This window comes from Somniosus microcephalus, chromosome 7 (genome assembly GCF_052327205.1).
Source record: "Somniosus microcephalus isolate GS21.2 chromosome 7, FLI_Smic_1.0, whole genome shotgun sequence".
Classification (NCBI taxonomy): Eukaryota; Metazoa; Chordata; class Chondrichthyes; order Squaliformes; family Somniosidae; genus Somniosus; species Somniosus microcephalus.
Window position 1 is genome coordinate 7808214 of NC_140993.1, and position 24032 is coordinate 7832245.

At 54.4% G+C, this 24032-nt stretch overlaps 1 protein-coding gene across 1 annotated transcript in view; it reads left to right on the forward strand.

The window, feature by feature from the left end:
* The window catches only part of abcf2a (ATP-binding cassette, sub-family F (GCN20), member 2a), a 67521-nt gene extending 43718 nt beyond the window's left edge, over window positions 1-23803 (forward strand). Inside the window, 10 exon segments of the mRNA XM_085992197.1 lie at window positions 714-809; window positions 1519-1638; window positions 2162-2251; window positions 2803-2913; window positions 3494-3556; window positions 13709-13837; window positions 14735-14761; window positions 14763-14855; window positions 14857-14940; window positions 19609-23803. Of these exon segments, the coding sequence (XP_085848323.1) occupies window positions 714-809; window positions 1519-1638; window positions 2162-2251; window positions 2803-2913; window positions 3494-3556; window positions 13709-13837; window positions 14735-14761; window positions 14763-14855; window positions 14857-14940; window positions 19609-19746 (951 nt within the window). The 3' untranslated portion in view covers window positions 19747-23803.
* The last annotated feature ends 229 nt before the right edge of the window (window positions 23804-24032 follow it).

Here is a 24032-nt window from a genome sequence, read left to right on the forward strand (position 1 = left end):
CAATTAACTAGCATCAAAGCAGATCAACCTGAGCCATTCGGTCGAATATATTTTTGACCTGAGATTGGTTTGGAACAGATTTGCATTTATACAGCGTCTTTCATGACCTCGGGACATCTCGAAGAGCTTTACAGCCAAGAAAGTACTTTTCAACTGTAGTTACTGTTGTAATGTAGGAAACGCAGCAGCCAATTTGCACACAGCAAGATTCCACAAACAGCAATATGATAATGACCAGATAATCTGTTTTAATGATGTTGGTTGAGGGCACTGGGAAGATCTCCCCTACTCCTCTTCGAATAGTGCCATCGGATCTTGCATGTCCACCTGAGAGGGGCCTCAGTTTAATGTCTCATCCAAAAGACGGCACCTCCGGCAATGCAGCACTCCCTCAGTGCACTGGGAGAGTCAGCCTGGATTATGTGCCCAAGTCTCCATTGGGACGTGAACCCACGACCTTCTGAATCAGAGACGAGAGTGTTACCCACTGAGCCACGACTGCCAAGAATAGCAAGGAAATGAAGTTACCATGCATATTTATTGCCCGTTCCTAGTTGCCCCTTGAAAAGGTGGTGGTGAGCCGCCGCCTTGAACTGCAGTCCGTGTGTTGAAGGTACTCGCAGTGCTGTTGGGGAGGTGTTAGTGACATGAATATTCAAGTCTAGGGCACTAAGAAATTGCCTTGGATTCACTGGGTGTGACTTGTGTTTCAGGGTAACTACGACCAATACGTGAAGACCAGGCTGGAACTGGAAGAGAACCAGATGAAACGGTTCAACTGGGAGCAAGATCAGATCACCCACATGAAGGTGAGCACGTGAAGGGGATGGGTGGAAACGTGCAGCAGGCCCGTCCGCATCTGGAAGAGAAAAGATGGGTTGACTTTTGGGTGGAAGCCCTTCGTCTGAACTAGTTAACCTGTCTGGTTTCTATCAGACTCTGGACCCATTAAGAAAATAACATGCAAGAGGAGGTTTAGGTTAATTGTGTAGAAATTGCAATGCGGAAACAGGCCATTCGGCCCCACCAGTCCATGTTGGTGGTTATCCTCCACAGGAGCTGTATCATAATCCCACTTCCCATAGATTTCCCCCCCCCCTTTCAACCATCTATCTTCCCTGTTCTTGATGTTGATATGGTCTCTGCGACAGTCAGTAACTCCAGAAGTGAATTCCACAGCCTCACAACCTGTGTCCTAAATCTCATGCATTTAATCTTATGTCTTCGTCCTCTCGGTCTCGACCCCTCAATCATGGAAATGATCGATTTTATCTATCTCATCCTGTCCCCTCCTAATTTTAAACACCTTTATCAAAGTAATCTCCTCTGTTTGAATGAACACAGCCCCACTTTTCCAAGTCTCTCCTCGTCACCTACTGCCAGGTTTCTCATCTCCGATGTGGCTGTTGGGAGCCACGGTGAGGGTTGGTGCTGATATTGCCCGTTGTATTCTGGATGGGTTGTTACCTGCTGCCTAACGCTGACCCGTGTTTGGTTTCTCTCCCCCTTTTCCCCCAGAACTACATTGCACGTTTCGGGCATGGCAGCGCCAAGTTGGCGCGACAGGCTCAGAGCAAAGAGAAGACCCTGCAGAAGATGATGGCTTCCGGACTGACGGAGAAAGTGGTCAACGACAAGGTTTGTGCCGTGTGTGGGTGTTGCTTACCGTGGGCAAAAACCCGAGATGACGGGTCCGTGCCGTCGGAGCCCGAATGGCTTTAACCGCCAGCAGTCTCACGAGTGGAGACTTCCCGTTCTATTCCGCTATCGCTCACACTTTCCTCTTCCCCTGAACTGTGGAGCCTCATGCCTTCCTCCTATAACCTCCGTCTTTTAAAGCTCAACCCTCGAATCCCCATATCGCTGCTTCTCCCACCTTGATGACGAGTGTATGATCCTGCTCTACAGTGCAGGGTTTGGACTCCGACACTGAGCAGGGTGAGGGTTGTTGAGATTCTACCACTGATTGGTGTGTTTCGGGGAGCTCCGGCAAAGGGACTAGGGGATCAGTAGTGTTGGGAGGGAGCGTGCCCAGGGGAGGGAGACGTTGTAGCCGGTTCCTGTCTCCCCACATGCATCTTCTGGGGAGGGGCGTCAGATGACTCTCACTGTTGCTATTGCCATTTTGTACAGTTCTAATCTCTTGTCTGTCCTCTTGTAGACATTGTCATTCTGTTTCCCCTCCTGCGGGAAGATTCCTCCTCCTGTTATCATGGTACAGAACGTGAGCTTCAAGTACACAAATATTGGGGTAAGTAACAGTGAGGGAGCTCTTGGTGAGTGTGCTGCACGTGTGTGTGAAATTTGTAACTGTGCTCTACATCCTCTCCCCAGACACAGCCCAAATGTGGAATGGCAGAATCTACATTTGTGTAATCTCAAGTGACCATGTCTGTGTCTGTTCGCCTGCATCCAGCGCTGTGCTGACTTGATGCTGCTGGTTTGGGGCAGTGGCATTGTAAAAGCTTAAGCACATTGCTGTAATTCCGTACATGCGACGTGAGGGCGAGTTCCCAACCAGCCCTCGTACCTGAGCAATGCCTCACCTAGAATCTAACAGCCACCCACTGACTCTGTACACTGGAGTGGAATTACTGACTGTGTGAACAGGTGTCCTTCAGGGTGCAAGTGACCAATCCAGCTGCTCATGGTGAGCAGAGGATGAAGAAGGAAACCGTGGTGTGGTTTTTGATTGAGGTTGGGATGTAATCCAGGCTCCACCAGCACAGGACTTGGGTGGAAGGGTTAAGATTAGAATTTTGGCGGAAATGGGAATACTGATTGTTTATAACTCTCTTTCAGCCCTTGATCTACCGGAACCTGGAGTTTGGTATCGATTTAGATACCAGGGTGGCCCTGGTTGGACCTAATGGAGCTGGGAAGTCTACATTACTCAAACTCCTGGCAGGAGATGTAAGTATGTTTTGGGATAGTCTAAGTATTTGGAGACATGACGTGTGGCGAGTGTCGTGTGCTCGAGAGGAACCGCTGACATTGGACCTCTGGTTCCCAAAGCTCTTCCCCACTGGGGGTTTTCCTCACCTCCTGTCTGGGTCTGTTGGAGACTCATTGATAGAGATTGATCGCTGTGATTGTTCAACAACTTCATTATCGTCTCATCAGCTTCAAAGTTCCCATCTTCCCCCGGTGGCTGAGTTCAGGCCGGGAATGGAACCCATGGCCCAGTAATAGCTGTGTTTTTTGGGTGTGACTCCAGTCCCACGCTGTGGTTGGCATCCTCTGAAGTGGCCCAGCGATTGCTATGGATGACGGCCCACCATCACCTGGGGGTGGACTCGGGACGGGCAATAATTATGGCTACCCCAGTGTCGGCCACACCCCGAGAATAGGCAAGCTTTTCCCACTTTTACGTGTAATGTTTTTTAGATTTGCTGAGACCCTGGTGATGTGATGGTGTTGACTGAATCTCTGCCCTTTGCAATCCCGAGTCTGTACTGACCTTTTTTCCCCATTCCCTGTCCTTTTCCCGTAGCTCTTGCCTTGTGACGGAATGATTCGAAAACACTCTCATGTCAAGATTGGGCGATACCATCAGGTAACTTTTTATTTTCTCTTCCCTTTAGGGTAACTATTGGTGAGCAATAAATGCCGGCCTTGCCAGTGTCGCCCACCTCCCGCGAACAAATTATAACCTAAGCGCACCCGCTGAGCTGATGGGTGAACCTGATCGGCGATGACTTGCAAACGCCAATCGATCCTTCGATTTATTTCAATCATTTGATCCACCATATTTGTGCTGGCTCGTTTTTAGAGTAATTCAAAGCTAATCGCACTGCCCTGCGCGCTCCCCAAAGCCCTGGATCATCATCTGTTTCTGTGGCTGACTCTATGCCCTCGGGGCTGTTGGGATGTGCAGTAAATGCTGTTTTGCATGCAGTGAACACCTGCCTAGATTTTTTTAAATCCTTGGCTTGTTTGGTCGATTGCTCATCTGTGGCGGACTAAATGAACCAAGATTTTAATTTTCATGAACTGTTGCATCCTGTATTTCAGAACTTCAAAAGATTTGACTCCTCCCCTTTAGCCACCAAAAGTCGTTCTACAACCTTGTGGCCTGTTTTGTTGTAGACACCAAGTCTGCCAATCTAAGGGGGTTTGTTTATCTCTTGCCTATGACTAGCCCCTGCAGTCACAACCATGTTTGTTGCCTTTTAGTAAAGCACATTCCATGTCCATTTATCAGTGAAAGACCGGCTGTTCAGTCACCAACTTTATTTCACTTTGAAAAACCCTTTTTGCCTGGTAAAGCATCTTAATATATACCAGAATTAAAAATGAAGTGTCTGTATACTTACAGTCCCAGGGCTATCTCTGGTCTGTGCTCAGGTTAGGGGATCACAGAGCGTGACAGCTGATCTCCATGCCTTTAGGCCAGAGAAAGGAAACGATCAGCTAGGATTCCCGTTGCCGATTGCTTTCTAGTTTTGCCTGCTGGAAATCCGTCTCCCTGATGCTAGTCAGCTTGTCTCGCTGTAGAGAATTCCAGAGTTTAGGGCCCAGGCAGCTGAAGGCATGGCCGCCAATGGTGGAGCGATGGAAATCGGGGATGCGCGAAAAGCCAGAATTGAAGGAGATGCAGAGATGGCGGAGGATTGTCGGGCTGGAAGAGGTTAGAGATGGGGAGGGGGCTGAGGGCCTTGGAGGGATTTCAACACACGGATGAGAATTTTAAAACCAAGGGACTGCTGGACCAGGAGCCAGTGTAGGTTAGCGAGCCCAGGGTGATGGGTGAACAGGACTTGGTGTGAGTTAGGACACGGGCAGCTGTGGCTGAGCTAAAGTTTATGCCTGGTAGGAGATGGGAGGGTGGCCAGGAGAGCACTGCAGCAGCCGAGTCTGGATGAGGGTTTCTGCAGCAGATGGACGAAGGAGGAAATTGCAGCTCATCCGGAACTGGATGTCGGACAAGCAGTCTGACAATAGAGGCAGTAGAGGGGTCGAGAGAGGTGGTGGTGAGGTATAGCTGGGTGTGGATGCTGGAACCAGAACCCGTGCCATAATAACTTTACATTATGTAGATCTACATAGATTTTACAGCACAGACAGGCCATTCGGCCCACAGGTCCATGCTCCACATGAGCCTCCTCCCACCCCGCTTTATCTCGCCCTATCGGCATAACCTAATATTCCTTTCTCCCTCTTGTACTTATCTAGCTTCCTCTTAAATGCATCTCCACTATTCGCTTCAATGACTCCTTCTGGTAGTAAGTTCCACATTCTCTTCACTGAGTGAAGAAGTCTCTATTGGATTTATTTGAGACCATCTTGTATTTATGGCTCCTAGTTTTGGTCTCCAACAAGTGTACGTTCCTTACAGTCAAACGGGAGAATTTATAATGGGGAACAAAGAAATGGCAGAGCAATTAAACAAATACTTTGGTTCTGTCTTCACGGAAGAGGACACAAATAACTTCCCAGAAATGCTAGGGAACCAAGGGTCTAGTGAGAAGGAGGAATTAAAGGAAATTAGTATTAGTAAAAAAAAAAAAATAGTGCTGGAGAAATTAATGGGACTGAAAGCTGATAAATCCCCAGGGCCTGATGATCTGCATCCCAGAGTACTAAAAGAGGTAGCCATGGAAATAGTGGATGCATTGGTGTCAACTTCCAAAATTCTATAGACAATGGAACAGTTCCTGCAGATTGGAGGGTGGCAAATGTAACCCCACTATTTAAAAAAGGAGGGAGAGAGAAAACCGGGTACTACAGACCGGTTAGCCTCACATCAGTAGTAGGGAAAATGCTAGAGTCTATTATAAAGGATGTGATAACAGGACACTTAGAAAATATCAACGGGATTAGACAAAGTCAACATGGATTTATGAAAGGGAAAGCGCATGGGATTGAGGGTAATATACTGGCATGGATTGAAAATTGGTTAACAGACAGGAAACAGAGAGTAGGAATAAATGGGTCTTTTTTGGGGTGGCAGGTGGTGACTAGTGGGGTACCGCAGGGATCAGTGCTTGGGCCCCAGCTATTCACAATATATATCAATGATTTGGATGAGGGAACCAAATGTAATATTTCCAAGTTTGCTGACGACACAAAACTAGGTGGGATTGTGAGTTGTGAGGAGGATGCAAAGAGGCTTCGAGGCGATTCAGACAAGTAGAGTGAGTGGGCAAATACATGGCAGATGCAGTATAACGTGGATAAATGTGAAGTTATCCACTTTGGTAGGAAAAACAAAGGCAGAGTATTATTTAAATGGTGATAGATTGGGAAATGTTGATGTACAAAGGGACCTGGAGTCCTTGTACACCAGTCACTGAAAGCAAACATGCAGGTGCAGCAAGCAGTTAGGAAGACAAATGGTATGCTGGCCTTCATTGCAAGAGGATTTGAGTACAGGAGCAAGGATGTCTTACTACAGTTGTACAGGGCCTTGGTGAGACCACACCTGGAGTACTGTGTGCAGTTTTGGTCTCCTTACCTAAGAAAGGATATACTTGCCATAGAGGGAGTGCAGCGAAGGTTCACCAGACTGATTCCTGGGATGGCAGGACTGTCGTATGAGGAGAGATTGGGTCGACTAGGCCTGTATTCACTAGGGTTTAGAAGAATGAGAGGGGATCTCATTGAAACATATAAAGTTCTGACAGGGCTAGACAGACTGGATGCAGGGAGGATGTTTCCCCAGGCTGGGGGGTTTCTAGAACGAGGGGTCACCGTCTCAGGATACGGGGTAGGACATTTAGGACTGAGATGAGGAGAAATTTCTTCACTCAGAGGGTGGTGAACCTGTGGAATTCTCTACCACAGGAGACTGGAGGCCAAGTCACTGAATATATTTAAGAAGGAGATAGATAGATTTCTAGACACAAAAGGCATCAAGGGGTATGGGGGGGAAGTGCGGGAATGTGGTATTGAGATAGAGGATCAGCCATGATCGCATTGAATGGCGGAGCAGGCTCGAAGGGCAGAATGGCCGACTCCTGCTCCTATTTTTCTATCTCTCGGGTTTCTCTTTTCTTCTAGAGAAAAGAGCCCCAGCCTCTTCAGTCTTTCCTGATATAAGAAATAGGAGCAGGAATAGGCCCCTTGGCCCCTCGAGCCTGCTCCGCCATTCAGTAAGGTCATGGCTGATCTTGGGCTCAAAGCCACTTCCCTGCCCGCTCCCCATAACCCTTCACTCCTTTATCTTGCAAAAATCTGTCTATCTCCACTTTAAATGTATTTAATGACCCAGCCTCCACGGCTCTCTGGGGCAGAGAATTCCACAGATTTACGACCCTCAGAGAAGAAATTCCTCCTCTTCTCAGTTCTAAAAGGGCGACCCTTTATTCTGAAACTATGCTCCCGAGTTCTAGATTTCCCCATGAGGGGAAACATCCTCTCACCAATACCCTGTACAGTTGTAGCAGGACTTCCCTGCTTTTATACTCCAACCCCCTTGAAATAAAGGCCAACATTCCATTTGCCTTTTGGATTACTTGCTGTACCTGCATGCTAACTTTTTGTGTTTCATGCACAAGGACCCCCAGGTCCCTCTGAACTGTAGCATTTTGTAATCTCCATTTAAATAATTATTTGATTTTTATTTTTCCTGCCAAAGTGGATAACCTCGCACTTTCCCACATTATACTCCATCTGCCAAATGTTTGCCCACTCACTTAGCCTGTCTATATCCCTTTGCAGGTTCTTTGAGTCCGCTGCACAACTCGCTTTCCCACCCATCTTTGTATCATCTGCAAACTTGGCTACATTACACTCGGTCCCTTCATCCAAGTCACTAATATAGATTGTAAATAGTTGAGGCCCCAGCACCGATCCCTGTGGCACCCCACTAGTTACCGTTTGCCTACTGGGAAATGACCCATTTATCCCGACTCTGCTTCCTGTTAGTTAGCCAATCCTCTATCCATGTTAATATATTACCCCCAACCCCGTGAGCTCTTATCTTGTGCAGTAACCTTTTATGTGGCACCTTATCGAATGCCTTCTGGAAATCCAAATACACGACATCTACTGGTTCCCCTTTATCCACGCTGCTCATTACATCCTCAAAGAACTCCAGCAAATTTGTTAAACATGATTTCCCTTTCATAAAACCATGCTGACTCTGCTTGACTGCATTATGATTTTCCAAATGCCCTGTGATATACCTATCAATTCGTCCAATAAAAAGCGACGAGTTAGGAACGTAACTAAAGGTTTTTATTGACTAAACAACAGAGCCCACCCTCGTGGGTGATCGGGTCCAACAAGGAGGAATACCAGCCAGTCGACTACCTTTATACCTGGGCAGGTAGGTGGAGCCATGGGCGGAGTCGGAGGTGGTCAGCCCAGGTATAACAGCGCGACAAGAGGCGACCTCGTATCGTGATACAACAGTGATAACGGTGATAACAATACAACAGTGATAACTATAGTGTAACGATAAAAGTGGTTTACCACATTCACCCCTTGTTTAGATTTGAGTCCGGCGGGGTGAAGTGTACTACCAGTTCTGGTATGTCAGTCTGTCCGGAGGCCTCGTAAGCCTCTCCGATCGTCGCAGCGGCGGTGCTGCATTATCCGGTGTTAGTGCTGGTGTCTGCGTGGTCGGCGAAGGCTCGTGGGGTTCCGGCATGCCGTCTACCTGGGCTGGAATTGGGGGGGTGGTGGGGGGGGGGTAAAGGTGGTGTCTCCGGAGTGCCCGAGGGTGCGAGGTCTCGTAAGGAGACAGTGTGCTCCCGCCCGTCTGGGTAAGCCACGTAGGCGTACTGGGGGTTGGCGTGCAGGAGGTTCACCCTCTCGACCAGGGGGTCTGTTTTATGGGCCCTCACGTGCTTTCGCAGCAAGACGGGCCCCGGAGAGGTCAGCCAGGTTGGTAGTGGTTCCCGTAGTCGACTTCCTGGGGAAAACAAACATTCGTTCATGGGGGGTGGCGTTAATGGCCGTGCAAAGTAGTGACCGGATGGAGTGCAGCGCTGTCGGGAGGACTTCCTGCCAGCGGGAGGTTGGGAGGCCCTTAGACTTTAAGGCTAAGAGGACGGCCTTCCATACCGTCGCGTTCTCTCTTTCCACCTGGCCGTTCCCTCGGGGGTTGTAGCTGGTGGTCCTACTTGCTGCAATACCTCTCGCTAGTAGGAACTGACGGAGTTCCTCGCTCATGAAAGAGGAGCCCCGGTCACTATGTATATAGTTTGGGAACCCGAACAAGGCGAAGAGGTCGTTCAGGCATTTAATGACCGTGGTACTGGTCATGTCTGGGCAGGGGAAGGCAAAGGGGAAACGGGAGTACTCATCAACAATGTTGAGGAAGTACACATTACGGTCAGAGGACGGGAGGGGCCCCTTAAAGTCGATGCTCAGGCGCTCGAAGGGGCGGGTGGCCTTGATCAGGCTTGCTCTGTCCGGCCTAAAGAAGTGCGGTTTGCACTCGGCACAGGTCTGGCAGTTCCTGGTTATGGTCCTGACCTCCTCGATGGAGTAGGGCAGGTTGCGGGCCTTAATGAAGTGGTAAAGTCTGGTGACCCCGGGGTGGCAGAGGTCGTTGTGGAGGGTCTGAAGTCTATCACTTTGCGCGCTGGCGCATGTAATTCGTGACAGAGCATCGGGGGGTTCGTTCAGCTTACCTGGCCGGTACAAGATATCATAATTGTAGGTGGAGAGCTCGATTCTCCACCTCAAGATCTTGTCATTCTTGATTTTGCCCCTCAGCTTGTTATTAAACATAAAAGCGACCGAACGTTGGTCGGTAAGGAGGGTAAATCGTTTGCCTGCCAGGTAGTGCCTCCAGCGTCGTACCACCTCCACAATCGCCTGGGCCTCCTTCTCGACCGACGAGTGTCGGATCTCAGGGCCCTGTAGGGTCCTTGAGAAGAAGGCCACCGGTCTCCCCTCCTGGTTAAGGGTGGCGGCTAGGGCGAAGTCGGATGCATCGCTCTCGACTTGGAAGGGGATGGACTCATCCACTGCGTGCATAGTGGCCTTGGCAATGTCTCCCTTAATGAGGGAGAAGGCTGCGCACGCTTCCTCCGTAAGGGGGAAGGATGTGGACTTCATGAGGGGTCTGGCTTTGTCCGCATAATTGGGCACCCATTGGGCATAGTAGGCGAAGAGCCCCAGGGTTCTCTTAAGTGCCTTAGGGCAGTGGGGGAGGGGTAGCTCCATGAGGGGGCGCATTCTTTCGGGGTCGGGGCCGATGAGTCCGTTCTCTACTACACAGCCAAGGATGGCAAGGCGCGAGGTGTTAAACACACATTTCTCCTTATTGTAGGTGAGGTTCAGCCGTTGGGCTGTACGGAGGAATTTCTCCAGATTCACGTCGTGGTCCTGCCGGTCGCGGCCGCAGATGGTGACGTTATCTAGGTAGGGGAATGTGGCCTGCAGTCCGTTCTGGTCAACCATCCGGTCCATCTCCCTTTGGAAGACCGAGACCCCGTTGGTGACACCGAAGGGGACCCTAAGGAAGTGGTATAGGCGCCCATTCGCCTCGAAGGCGGTGTACTGGCGGTCCTCGGGGTGGATAGGGAGTTGGTGGTAGGCCGACTTAAGGTCGATGGTCGAGAATACGCGGTATTGTGCAATCTGATTGACCATGTCAGATATGCGGGGAAGGGGGTATGCGTCCAGCTGGGTGTATCTGTTTATGGTCTGGCTGTAGTCGATGACCAGGCGATTTTTATCGCCGGTCTTAACGACCACGACCTGGGCACGCCAGGGGCTGTTGCTCCCCTCGATGATGCCCTCCTTCAGGAGACGCTGCACCTCAGAGCTAATGAAAGCTCTGTCCCCAGCGCTGTACCGCCTGCTCTTGGTAGTGACGGGTTTGCAGTCGGGGGTGAGGTTAGCGAACAGGGAAGGTGGCGGCACCTTGAGGGTGGATAGGCTGCAGGTGTTACGCGGTGGGCGGTTTAACCTTCGCTGGTTGTCGACTGTGAGTGGGGGGAGGGGTCCACCGTATGCTAGGGTTACACTTTGGAGGTGGGATTGGAAGTCCAGCCCTAGTAGGACGGCAGCGCAGAGCTGGGGGAGGACGAGGAGTTTAAAGTTTTTATACTCTGTACCCTTAACCGACAAGGTCACAGCACAGTAGCCGCTAATGTCCGTGGCGTGGGACCTCGATGCCATCGAGATTCGGTTGCGCGTTGGCAGGACAGGGAGGGAGTAGTGGCTCACCGTGTCTGGGTGGATGAAGCTCTCCGTGCTTCCGCTGTCGAACAGGCAGGTCGTGGCGTGGCCGTTTACTTTGATGTCCATCATCGACTTGGACAGGTGGTGTGGGCGGGCTTGATCCAGAGTGACGGAGGCTAGCGTGTAGGTAAGCGAGTCGTTGTCGTCTGCGGGCGAGGCGGTCGTCGGGTCCGGGGGCCCGGTGGCAGTCGGGCGTGGTGGGTAAAATGGCGTCTCCCACGAGGTAGGACAAAATGGCGGAGAAGATGGCTGCCCCCATAACTCACATGAGGCACTATTGGGGTCGGTTGCCTTGATCAAAGATGGCCACCCCCATGACTCACGTGTGGGGATACTGGCCTCAGTTGCCGTGAAAGAAGATGGCCGCCCCCACAGTTCGCATGAGGCACTGCTGGCCTCTGAAGATCCGCTCCTGCAGGCCTTAGAGAAGTGGCCTTTCTTCCTGCAGGTTGCGCAGGTAGAGTTCCTGGCTGGGCAGCGCGACCTCGGGTGCTTCTCCTGGCCGCAAAAGAAGCAGCCGGCGGCCCGATCGCGGGTGCCCGATGTCGGAGCCGGTACCGGGGGTGGCGGGTCCGGGACGCCGACGCTGAGGTAGGTCCCGGGGGCGGCGCTGCGAAGGGTATTGCGGTAGGGGTCGGGCCCGAGTCCCAGGGTCGCGAGCAGTACCTGGAAAACGCCTCCTGGTCCTGATGGGCCACCTCCAGGGAGAGAGCGAGGGCTTCAGCTTTGTCCAGGTCGAGGTCTTTAGCTTCAAGCAGTCTTTGCCGTGAGTAGTCGGACCGTAGGCCTTTCACAAAGGCATCGCGGATATTATCTTCCGTATTTTCAACAGCCGTCACCGCTTTAAAGTCACAGTTCCTGCCGAGTGCTCTTAGCGCCCGTAAAAATTCAGCTACAGACTCTCCTGGCTGTTGCGGGCGGGATCTTAGGAGGTGCCTGGTGCACATGTAATTTACCGGGCTGCGGTACTGCTGTTTCAGTAGGTTGATAGCGGCCTCGTACGTAGTCGTATCCTGGATGAGTGCGTATACTCTCGGGCTCGCTTGGGCGTTCAGAAGTCTTAGTTTGGATCTCTGTGGGGCGCCGGATTCTTCCAGGTAGGATTCGAAGCAGTCCAGCCAGTGTTTGAAGTTGAGGGCTGAGTTTGCTGCCTGTGGGTTTAGATCCAGGTACGGTGGTTTGAGGGCTTGCAGCCAAGCCGGCTGGTGTAGCCCGGTGTCATGAAAGCTGCTGTGGCTGTGCTTCTGGGAGGGCTTCTGGCTGGCCAGTAGTAGACATCTTTAAAATTTAGTCAATAAAATTGATATACCTATCAATTCGTCCAATAAAAAGCGACGAGTTAGGAACGTAACTAAAGGTTTTTATTGACTAAACAACAGAGCCCACCCTCGTGGGTGATCGGGTCCAACAAGGAGGAATACCAGCCAGTCGACTACCTTTATACCTGGGCAGGTAGGTGGAGCCATGGGCGGAGTCGGAGGTGGTCAGCCCAGGTATAACAGCGCGACAAGAGGCGACCTCGTATCGTGATACAACAGTGATAACGGTGATAACAATACAACAGTGATAACTATAGTGTAACGATAAAAGTGGTTTACCACACCCTGCTACTGCTTCCTTAATGAAGGACTCCAGCATTTTCCCAACGACAGATGTTAGGCTAACTGGTCTATAGTTTCCTGCTTTCTGTCTCCCTCTCTTTAATAGGGGTGTTACATTATAACCCCTCAGGTTTCATCCTTATAAATTTTAAACTCGAGTGAAGTTGAGTGTAAGGATTGGGGCGTTAGCAAGGAATTTGGCCCTTGTGACTAAATTTCTGAATCATTACTGAACTACTAACCTGTTTGCTGTAAATAGTCGGCATGCAGTTTTATCGGGAGTGGCCTTGGCTTAATGTGGAATCACTTGATGTACGTTCTCATTTTATGAATTCATGCTGAAAGGTGATGAGTGGAGCAGTTTGATTTACGATATGTTGGCATGAGGTTCAGGCCAGGTGTGTCTAAAACAGATTTTCCCTGACAGCAGGGAGAGGGTGATTCCATGAAGCGGCCCTCCCAGCAGAGAGCGCACCATGGGACATCGCAGGGTCGTGTCACCCACTCCCAGCAGAGAGCGCACCATGGGACATCGCAGGGTTGTGTCACCCACTCCCAGCAGAGCGCACCATGGGACATCGCAGGGTCCTGTCACCCACTCGCAGCAGAGAGCGCACCATGGGACATCGCAGGGTCGTGTCACCCACTCGCAGCAGAGAGCGCACCATGAGACATCGCAGGGTCGTATCACCCACTCCCAGCAGAGAGCGCACCATGGGACATCGTAGGGTTGTGTCACCCACTCCCAGCAGAGAGCGCACCATGGGACATCGCAGGGTCGTGTCAAATGGGCTCATAAGAACATACGAATTGGGAGCAGGAGTCAGCCACACAGCCTCTCGAGCCTGCTCCGCCATTCAGTTAGATCATGGCTGATCGTTGACCACAACGAGTCTGGGGTGGGCGGGAATTCCCTCCTGGGTCTTTGAATTGTAACACTCTGCCTCTCCTGATCTTCTCAGCACTTGCAAGATCAGTTGGACCTGGACCTGTCCCCGTTGGAGTACATGATGACGTGTTATCCAGAAATCAAGGAGAAGGAGGAGATGCGGAAAATTATTGGGCGCTATGGGCTCTCGGGGAAACAGCAGGTATGGACCCCGCCTGTGGGTGTGGGCGCTCGGGCTGACCCCGGGGGGGTGGGGCGCTAGGGCTGACCCCGGGGGGGTGGGGCGCTAGGGCTGACCAGTACCTCTTTTTTTTACTTGCTTTGTTTTTCCATGTTCAGGCAGCTGAGAGATTTTTATTGCCCTGCTGAGTTTTCTGTGCCCCAATTACTATGATGGAGTTTCCCCCAAACCCACTAGTGTTCGGACTGCAAGCCGCAAACACTGACTCGCCTTCGAGAGACTGGCTGTCTCCAGCATTGTCTGTATTTGTGTCGGGGTGTAACTGCCCTTAACCTGAAGCTGCCGTTTCCCATGGAGGGGAAATGGGGGGTGCTGCACAGACCATGAGTGGACATGGGAGATTTTAATCCGTCTGGGCTGGATTTGAAAGCCAATCCCTGCTGTGAAAGGCTGGTGTGTGGGGCCAACGTGGTGGAGTTCGGGGATTGTACCCCAGTGAGGGCGGGGGTCGGGGATTATACCCCAGTGAGGGGGGGGGGGGGCTACTGTCAATTTCTATGCTGCAGGTCCCTATTCCAGTGCGCCCCCTCCCACCGGAATAACACAACTGGTGAATCTGTACCTGAAAGAGGAAGGATTGGTTTAATGAAGGATCTCTCCCTGGTGCTCTCTGACCCGCAGCATTCCTAGTTTTCCTTTAACTTGGCCAGTATCCTGTCCCTTGGTGGGATGTGAACTGAATACTTGGCCTTTCAAGTGTAACAATGGTTTGAGGGAACCCTCGCTGAGGTTTGGGAAGCGGACAGTAGAAAACCGCAAGTGCCAGCAGTGCGAATGTCTGAACCCGAGTTACGTTCTTCCCTTCCAATCCCACTGTGGAAACTCTGTGGAAACTCCTGACTGTCTGTTTCATTGCAGGTGAGCCCGATCCGAAACCTCTCCGACGGGACAGAAGTGCCGCGTGTGCTTCGCGTGGCTGGCTTGGCAGACCCCACACATGCTCTTCCTCGACGAGCCGACCAACCATCTGGACATCGAGGACCATTGACGCCCTGGCTGACGCTATCAACGAGTTTGAGGGCGGGATGATGCTGGTGAGCCACGACTTCAGGCTCATTCAGCAGGTAAGAAATGTTCGTTTCTCTCCCATTCCTGTCCTGGCACATCAAATGGCCATTTTCTAGAGGAGGAGGAGGGATATCGGTGAGACTGGGAAGGACCAATTGTTGGTGCATCTTTCATACAGCGGTCCCCAATGATCAGCCATGCTCACTTACTCAGTCATTGACCTCACCTGGGGTACTGGACAGTGCCCTGAGCTATTGCTCTAACTAGTCTACGCTGGGGGCATGGGGGTGTTGGGGGAGAAGCGGGTGGGGGGGGGGGGGGGGGAGAAGCTGATGGGGGGGGTGGGGGGGGGAGAAGCTGATGGGGTGGGAGAAGCTGATGGGGTGGGGGGGAGAAGCTGATGGGGGTGGGGGGGGAGAAGCTGGTGGGGGGGGGAGAAGCTGATGGGGTGGGGGGGGAGAAGCTGATGGGGGTGGGGGGGAGAACTGATGGGGGTGGGTGGGGGGGGGGAGAAGCTGATGGGGTGGGGGGAGAAGCTGGTGGGGGGGAGAAGCTTGATGGGGGTGGGGGGGAGAAGCTGATGGGGGTGGGGGGGAGAAGCTGATGGGGGTGGGGGGGGAGAAGCTGATGGGGGTGGGGAAGAAGCGGGTGGGGGGGGAGAAGCTGATGGGGGTGGGGGGGGAGAAGCTGATGGAGGTGGGGGGGAGAAGCTGATGGGGGTGGGGGGGGAGAAGCTGGTGGGGGGGGGGAGAAGCTGATGGGGTGGGGGGGGGAGAAGCTGATGGGGGTGGGGGGGGAGAAGCTGATGGGGTGGGGGGGGAGAAGCTGGTGGGGGGGGGAGAAGCTGATGGGGGTGGGGGGGGAGAAGCTGATGGGGGTGGGGGGGGAGAAGCTGATGGGGGTGGGGGGGGAGAAGCTGATGGGGGTGGGGGGGGGGAGAAGCTGATGGGGGTGGGGGGGAGAAGCTGGTGGGGGGGGAGAAGCTGATGGGGGTGGGGGGGAGAAGCTGGTGGGGGGGGGGAGAAGCTGATGGGGGTGGGGGGGAGAAGCTGATGGGGGTGGGGGGGAGAAGCTGATGGGGGTGGGGGGAGAAGCTGATGGGGGTGGGGGGAGAAGCTGATGGGGTGGGGGGGGAGAAGCTGATGGGGGTGGGGGGGGGAGAAGCTGATGGGGGTGGGGGGGGAGAAGCTGATGGGGGTGGGGGGGGAGAAGCTGATGGGGGTGGGGGGGAGAAGCTGATGGGGGTGGGGGGGGAGAAGCTGATGGGGTGGGGGGGGAGAAGCTGATGGGGGTGGGGGGGGAGAAGCTGATGGGGGTGGGGGGAGAAGCTGATGGGGGTGGGGGGGGAGAAGCTGATGGGGTGGGGGGAGAAGCTGATGGGGGTGGGGGGGAGAAGCTGATGGGGGTGGGGGGGAGAAGCTGATGGGGGGGGGGGAGAAGCTGATGGGGGGAGAAGCTGATGGGGGTGGGGGGGAGAAGCTGATGGGGGTGGGGGGGAGAAGCTGATGGGGGTGGGGGGGGAGAAGCTGATGGGGGTGGGGGGAGAAGCTGATGGGGGTGGGGGGGAGAAGCTGATGGGGTGGGGGGGAGAAGCTGATGGGGGGGGGGGAGAAGCTGATGGGGGGGGAGAAGCTGATGGGGGTGGGGGGGGGAGAAGCTGGTGAGGGTGGGGGGGGAGAAGCTGATGGGGGGGAGAAGCGGGTGGGGGGGAGAAGCTGATGGGGGTGGGGGGGGGGAGAAGCTGGTGAGGGTGGGGGGGAGAAGCTGATGGGGGTGGGGGGGGAGAAGCTGATGGGGGTGGGGGGGGAGAAGCTGATGGGGGTGGGGGGGGGAGAAGCTGATGGGGGTGGGGGGGAGAAGCTGATGGGGGTGGGGGGGGAGAAGCTGATGGGGTGGGGGGGGAGAAGCTGATGGGGGTGGGGGGGGGGAGAAGCTGGTGAGGGTGGGGGGGGAGAAGCTGGTGAGGGTGGGGGGGGAGAAGCGGGTGGGGGGGGGAGAAGCGGGTGGGGGGGGGAGAAGCTGATGGGGGTGGGGGGGGAGAAGCTGATGGGGGTGGGGGGGGGAGAAGCTGATGGGGGTGGGGGGGGGGAGAAGCTGATGGGGGTGGGGGGGGGGGGAGAAGCTGATGGGGGTGGGGGGGGAGAAGCTGATGGGGTGGGGGGGGAGAAGCTGATGGGGGTGGGGGGGGAGAAGCTGATGGGGGTGGGGGGGGAGAAGCTGGTGGGGGGGGGGAGAAGCTGGTGGGGGGGGGGAGAAGCTGATGGGGGTGGGGGGGGGAGAAGCTGATGGGGGTGGGGGGGGAGAAGCTGGTGAGGGTGGGGGGGGAGAAGCTGATGGGGGTGGGGGGGGGAGAAGCTGATGGGGGTGGGGGGGGAGAAGCTGATGGGGGTGGGGGGGGAGAAGCTGATGGGGTGGGGGGGGGGAGAAGCTGATGGGGGTGGGGGGGGAGAAGCTGATGGGGTGGGGGGGGGAGAAGCTGATGGGGTGGGGGGGGAGAAGCTGATGGGGGTGGGGGGGGGAGAAGCTGATGGGGGTGGGGGGGGGAGAAGCTGATGGGGGTGGGGGGGGAGAAGCTGATGGGGGTGGGGGGGGAGAAGCTGATGGGGGTGGGGGGGAGAAGCTGATGGGGGTGGGGGGGGGAGAAGCTGATGGGGGTGGGGGGGGGAGAAGCTGATGGGGTGGGGGGGGAGAAGCTGATGGGGTGGGGGGGGGAGAAGCTGATGGGGTGGGGGGGAGAAGCTGATGGGGGTGGGGGGGGAGAAGCTGGTGGGGGGGGGAGAAGCTGATGGGGGTGGGGGGGGAGAAGCTGATGGGGGTGGGGGGGGAGAAGCTGATGGGGTGGGGGGGGGAGAAGCTGGTGGGGGGGGGGGGAGAAGCTGATGGGGTGGGGGGGGGGAGAAGCTGATGGGGTGGGGGGGAGAAGCTGATGGGGGTGGGGGGGGAGAAGCTGATGGGGGTGGGGGGGGAGAAGCTGATGGGGGTGGGGGGGGAGAAGCTGGTGGGGGGGGAGAAGCTGATGGGGGTGGGGGGGAGAAGCTGATGGGGTGGGGGGGAGAAGCTGATGGGGGTGGGGGGGGGGAGAAGCTGATGGGGTGGGGGGGAGAAGCTGATGGGGTGGGGGGGAGAAGCTGATGGGGTGGGGGGGGAGAAGCTGAGGGGGTGGGGGGGGGAGAAGCTGATGGGGGTGGGGGGGAGAAGCTGATGGGGGGGGGGTGGGGGGGGAGAAGCTGATGGGGGGGGTGGGGGGGGGAGAAGCTGATGGGGGTGGGGGGAGAAGGGGGAGAAGCTGATGGGGGTGGGGGGGGAGAAGCTGATGGGGGGGGGAGAAGCTGATGGGGGGGGTGGGGGGGGAGAAGCTGATGGGGGTGGGGGGGGGAGAAGCTGATGGGGTGGGGGGGGAGAAGCTGATGGGGGTGGGGGGGGAGAAGCTGATGGGGGTGGGGGGGGGAGAAGCTGATGGGGGTGGGGGGGGGAGAAGCTGATGGGGGTGGGGGGGGGAGAAGCTGATGGGGGTGGGGGGGGAGAAGCTGTGGGGGGGGAGAAGCTGATGGGGGGTGGGGGGGAGAAGCTGATGGGGGTGGGGGGGGGAGAAGCTGATGGGGTGGGGGGGGAGAAGCTGATGGGGGTGGGGGGGGAGAAGCTGATGGGGGGTGGGGGGGGAGAAGCTGATGGGGTGGGGGGGGAGAAGCTGGTGGGGGTGGGGGGGCAGAAGCTGGTGAGGGTGGGGGGAAGCTGATGGGGTGGGGGGGGAGAAGCTGGTGGGGGTGGGGGGGGAGAAGCTGGTGGGGGGGGAGAAGCTGATGGGGGTGGGGGGGGGGGAGAAGCTGATGGGGGTGGGGGGGGAGAAGCTGATGGGGTGGGGGGGGAGAAGCTGGTGGGGGTGGGGGGGGAGAAGCTGGTGGGGGTGGGGGGGAGAAGCTGATGGGGGTGGGGGGGGAGAAGCTGGTGGGGGTGGGGGGGGAGAAGCTGGTGGGGGTGGGGGGGAAGCTGATGGGGTGGGGGGGAGAAGCTGGTGGGGGTGGGGGGGAAGCTGATGGGGGTGGGGGGGGAGAAGCTGGTGGGGGTGGGGGGGAAGCTGATGGGGTGGGGGGGGAGAAGCTGGTGGGGGTGGGGGGGGGGAGAAGCTGGTGAGGGTGGGGGGGGAAGCTGATGGGGGTGGGGGGGGAGAAGCTGGTGGGGGGGGGAGATGCTGGTAAGGGTGGGGGGGGAGAAGCTGGTGGGGGTGGGGAGATGAGGGTGGGGGGGAGATGTGGGTGGGGGGGGAGAAGCTGATGAGGGTGGGGGGGGAGAAGCGGGTGGGGGGGGGAGAAGCTGGTGGGGGGGGAGAAGCTGGTGGGGGGGGGAGAAGCTGGTGGGGGTGGGGGGGAGATGCGGGTGGGGTGGGGCGGGGAGAGAAGCTGGGGGGGGTGGAGAAGCTGGTGGGGGTGGGGGGGGAGAAGCTGGTGGGGGGGGAGAAGCTGGTGGGGGTGGGGGGGGAGAAGCGGGTGGGGGGGTAGAAGCTGGTGGGGGTGGAGGGGGAGAAGCTTGATTGGGTTGCCGGGTTTTTGGTGGCGGGGGTAGTGGGCGGGAAGTTGGCTCGATTGGGGAGGAGGGAGAATGCAATGGGGGAGGGAACGGAGAGAGAGCTGGATGGGTTGAACTGCCTTTTCTTGCCATTGACCTTTTTTGTCAAGTCTGCAGGAGATTTCTGAGGTTCAGTTCCTAAATTGTGATTGTTCTCTCAGGTTGCTAAGGAGATCTGGGTGTGCGAGAAGCAGACAATCACCAAGTGGCGAGGGGGAATCCTGTCGTACAAGGAGCACTTGAAGTCCAGAATGCTGGGCGACAATCCTCAGAGCAGCAGGAAGACTCCCAGTGCCTGAAGTGTCCTCGGCACCTTGGCATCAACATTGAGAAAAATTCTAAATATTACAGATCATCCTTTTTCGAACCCAGGCGGCTTGACACAGCAGTGTGGGCACGGCTGAGTTTAAGCATGCTAGACAATTAAAATCAAATGCAAAAACGAATTGCTGTTCACTTATCAGGTTACTGATCCTAGAGGCTGTAGTTCTCACCTGGTTTTTGGGGGGAGGGGGTGCAGGAGGTTTTAAAACTATAAACCACAGCCCAGCACTTGTTATCTTCCAGCTAACTAGTGGAGGTGGGGATTTGTCTACTCCAGAGCTTGTCCTGCTGAGGTAGATGCTGCCTATCTCGCCCCTTCATCCTGCTACAGTACCACCTCCCTTCAAAGCCCTGTATTCTAGGCACAAAATATAACCCATCTCAAATATTTTTGGAGCACTGTCCTGCATGTGCCCTCGCCCCTGCTCCGACATTCCCCCATGCCTAAAACCCCATCACCGAGCGAAGCCCTCCACCTGCTCCTTCTCATTGCCCCCCCTTTGATGGTTTGCTGTCGTGTTTAAGGAAATTTCTGGAGTGGCGGGGGAAGCCGGGACAGTGAGAATACTGGGCTCCCTTAATGTTTCCATCAGTAACCTTGTGGCCTCCTTAATGCTCAGTAACCAGGCAAGGCTGCAGTAGTTTGCCAAGAAACACAACACTTCTTTCCTGTGGTGGGTCCCAACCACAGCCCTTTGCATGTGCCATAGGAGCCCGGGAGCTGCACTTGCTCTGCTCCCCCTCCCTGTTGTTCGGGTTGGTCGTAGGGGTGTCGAGTATGTTAATGAAAGGGATGAGTGCTCTGCTGTGTGGATAGTGCTATAGGTTTAAACCCACACTTCTCTTGCACCTTTTTTTCCCCCTCCCTCAAATAAAATTGGTGGTTATAAACTGTAACCATCCAAAGATTACGGTGCTGATGGCTAATTCCGATTTAAAGTCCGATTTAATGTGGTTTTGAATATTGTGCTCATCTGTATATCGATGCTTTAACTTGCTGTACTGTCTGAATACCTTCTCCAGCAGCCGGACTGTGAGGCTCTTGAGAGAAGGTCTAGGAAAGGACCTCTAGTCTGTTTGTTTTATTTATTTTGTGTATTGTGCACTGTAGGAGCCTCGACTGTACGCAGCCAGAGCCCAGACGGGCAATACTGAATGAAGTGTGGTTGCCATTTAACCCCCTCGAGAATCTGTTAGACATCCCTTCTCCAAATCTCTCCTTACAGAATATGGCAGAATGCTCTTTTTTTGCACCATGTGGGTGTCTGTTTTGTGAAACAATAAATCTGATGCAAGTAGTACAGTGTCCATCGAAGATTCACAAGGTCTAAATCCATATTGCAGTCTGTGCTTCTTAACAGACTGTTTAAAATTGCAGGATTCCTCCTTTTCCAAAAGGGGCTGGTAGAAATGGCTCAGTAACTTGTGGGGTGTCATTGCTGGAGAATCCTGGTTACTTCTGCACAGCTCTTGACGGTGACTGTCTGGTCTGTATAGTCCTGTTGTGTGGGTTTCTAGATTTTATGCGTGTTGTCCCCATGGCCCGATGCAAGATGTCTTGTGGGTCCCCGTTTCAGTTATTGCTGCAGGTGAGCTGCCAATCCAGTGCCCAGCGCTTGTTTACACGTATGACCCTGCCTGCTCCAGGCTGGGGAATAGAGCGAACGTGGTATTGTAGTAAATGCTTCCTGTTTGTGGTATATTCGTAGGAGGCTATGTGCAATCAAAGTTCCCTTAGGAAAACAAGCGACATTTCTCTCAGCCTACAATGTATTTGTGTGTGAGGGGCAAGTAGTTATTAACCTCACGCCAGGTATGAAGAGTTCCCGTATGCGTTCACCTTTACATTTTAAGATTTTGAAAAGTTTCTTTCAACGGTATTGACATCCTTCACTTGGGAGAGTGATGGAGCTGCTTTGAGTATTCATCTACAAAGGTGCTGTGGTCTTCTCCCTAAAATGTGTACGTTTGGAGATTGAGCATGGAGCGAATACTTTCCTTCACCTGGCAGGTGCTTTTGGATCTTGGGGTTTGATTGCAGCCCTGGGTGGTCACGGGATGTTGTTGCCCTGCAGTCTTTCTCTTTCCACCCCCCTCCCCATGATTACAGCGTGTTGCTGTCCTCTTTTTCCACCCCCCCCCCCCCCATTTTAGTGGTGTGTAGATCCCACACTTGGGAATTTAACTCCCTGACCTAGAGCGGGTGGGCAGCCTTTCCCACTGGGTCAGGCTCAGTACATCCCCTCAAATTACTCCCACCACTGACCCACCGGCACTGTACCCCAGTGTTGATGACAGATCTGTATCCTCCAGCCATGCCCCACCGGCACTACCCCGGTGTTAATGACAGATCTGTATCCTCCAGCCATGCCCCACCGGCACTGTACCCCGGTGTTAATGACAGATCTGTACCCACCGGCACTGTACCCTGGTGTTGATGACAGATCTGTACCCTCCAGCCATGCCCCACTGGCACTGTACCCCGGTGTTAATGACAGATCTGTACCCACCGGCACTGTACCCCGGTGTTGATGACAGATCTGTACCCACCGGCACTGTACCCCGGTGTTGATGACAGATCTGTATCCTCCAACCATGCCCCACCAGCACTGTACCCCGGTGTTAATGACAGATCTGTACCCACCGGCACTGTACCCCGGTGTTAATGACAGATCTGTACCCACCGGCACTGTACCCCGGTGTTAATGACAGATCTGTACCCACCGGCACTGTACCCCGGTGTTAATGACAGATCTGTACCCTCCAGCCATGCCCCACTGGCACTGTACCCCGGTGTTAATGACAGATCTGTACCCTCCAGCCATGCCCCACCGGCACTGTACCCCGGTGTTAATGACAGATCTGTACCCTCCAGCCATGCCCCACCGGCACTGTACCCCGGTGTTAATGACAGATCTGTACCCTCCAGCCATGCCCCACCGGCACTGTACCCCGGTGTTAATGACAGATCTGTACCCTCCAGCCATGCCCCACCGGCACTGTACCCCGGTGTTAATGACAGATCTGTACCCTCCAACCATGCCCCACCGGCACTGTACCCCGGTGTTAATGACAGACCTGTACCCTCCAGCCACTGACCCACCGGCACTGTACCCTGGCGTTAATGACAGATCTGTACCCTCCAGCCATGCCCCACTGGCACTGTACCCTGGTGTTAATGACAGATCTGTACCCTCCAGCCATGCCCCACCGCCACTGTACCCCGGTGTTAATGACAGATCTGTACCCTCCAGCCATGCACGCCAATACCTGGGTTGGCAGGAATGACGTATGAGGAGAGATTGTGTCGATTGGGCTTATACTCACTGGAGTTTAGAAGATTGAGGGGGGATCTCATCGAAACCTATAAAATTCTGTCAGGCTTGGACAGACTAGATGCAGGAAGGCTGTTTCTGATGGCCGGGGAGTCCAGAACCAGGGGTCATAGTCTAAGGATAAGGGGTAAGCCATTTAGGACAGAAATGAGGAGGAATTTCTTCACCCAAAGAGTGGTGAACCTGTGGAATTCTTTGCCACAGAGGGTGGTAGAGGCCAGTTCATTAAATATATTCAAGAAAGAGTTGGATATATTTCTTAAGGCTAAAGGGATCATGGGGTATGGGGAGAAGGCAGGGACAGGGTACTGAACTCAGATGATCAGCCATGATCTCATTGAATGGCGGAGCAGGCTCGAAGGGCCGAATGGCCTACTCCTGCTCCTATCTTCTATATTTCCAGTGTTACACAACTCGATGCTTCTCCAGCTTCGCCCCATTTGGAAGGCGAGAATTTAAAATTGGCCATTTCTCTTGGTCGAAGTGGGTCGCGCCTATAAGCATTCCTTTTATCGAAATCCTCTGATTTCTTTGCGGTGTCACAATTCTGCCGAGTTGCATTTTAAAAATGTATTGCAACATCTGAATCCCTTAAAGTAAAAGCACCTGATCATCTGGAGACTGAGTGACTGCAGATTGTCCGGTTTTTAATGTTCTATTTTGGGGAGAAATAAAGTTTACTGGAGAGTGTTTCTTACCCCATTCTTCTTGGTGTGACTTTTTTTTTTCCAATGTTTAGTTACCGGTGTGAAAATGTGCTGAGTGACAACAGCCAGCCTGTGGAATGATCCAAACGGGGAATTGATTTTTCACATCAGTTCACCCTCAGCAGCTCAGGAACTGTTTGAAGCGGTCATACTGCTCCAGTGCACTTTAACATGCTGCGATCTGGATGAAATAAACGGAGTACTTAAGACACTGTAACC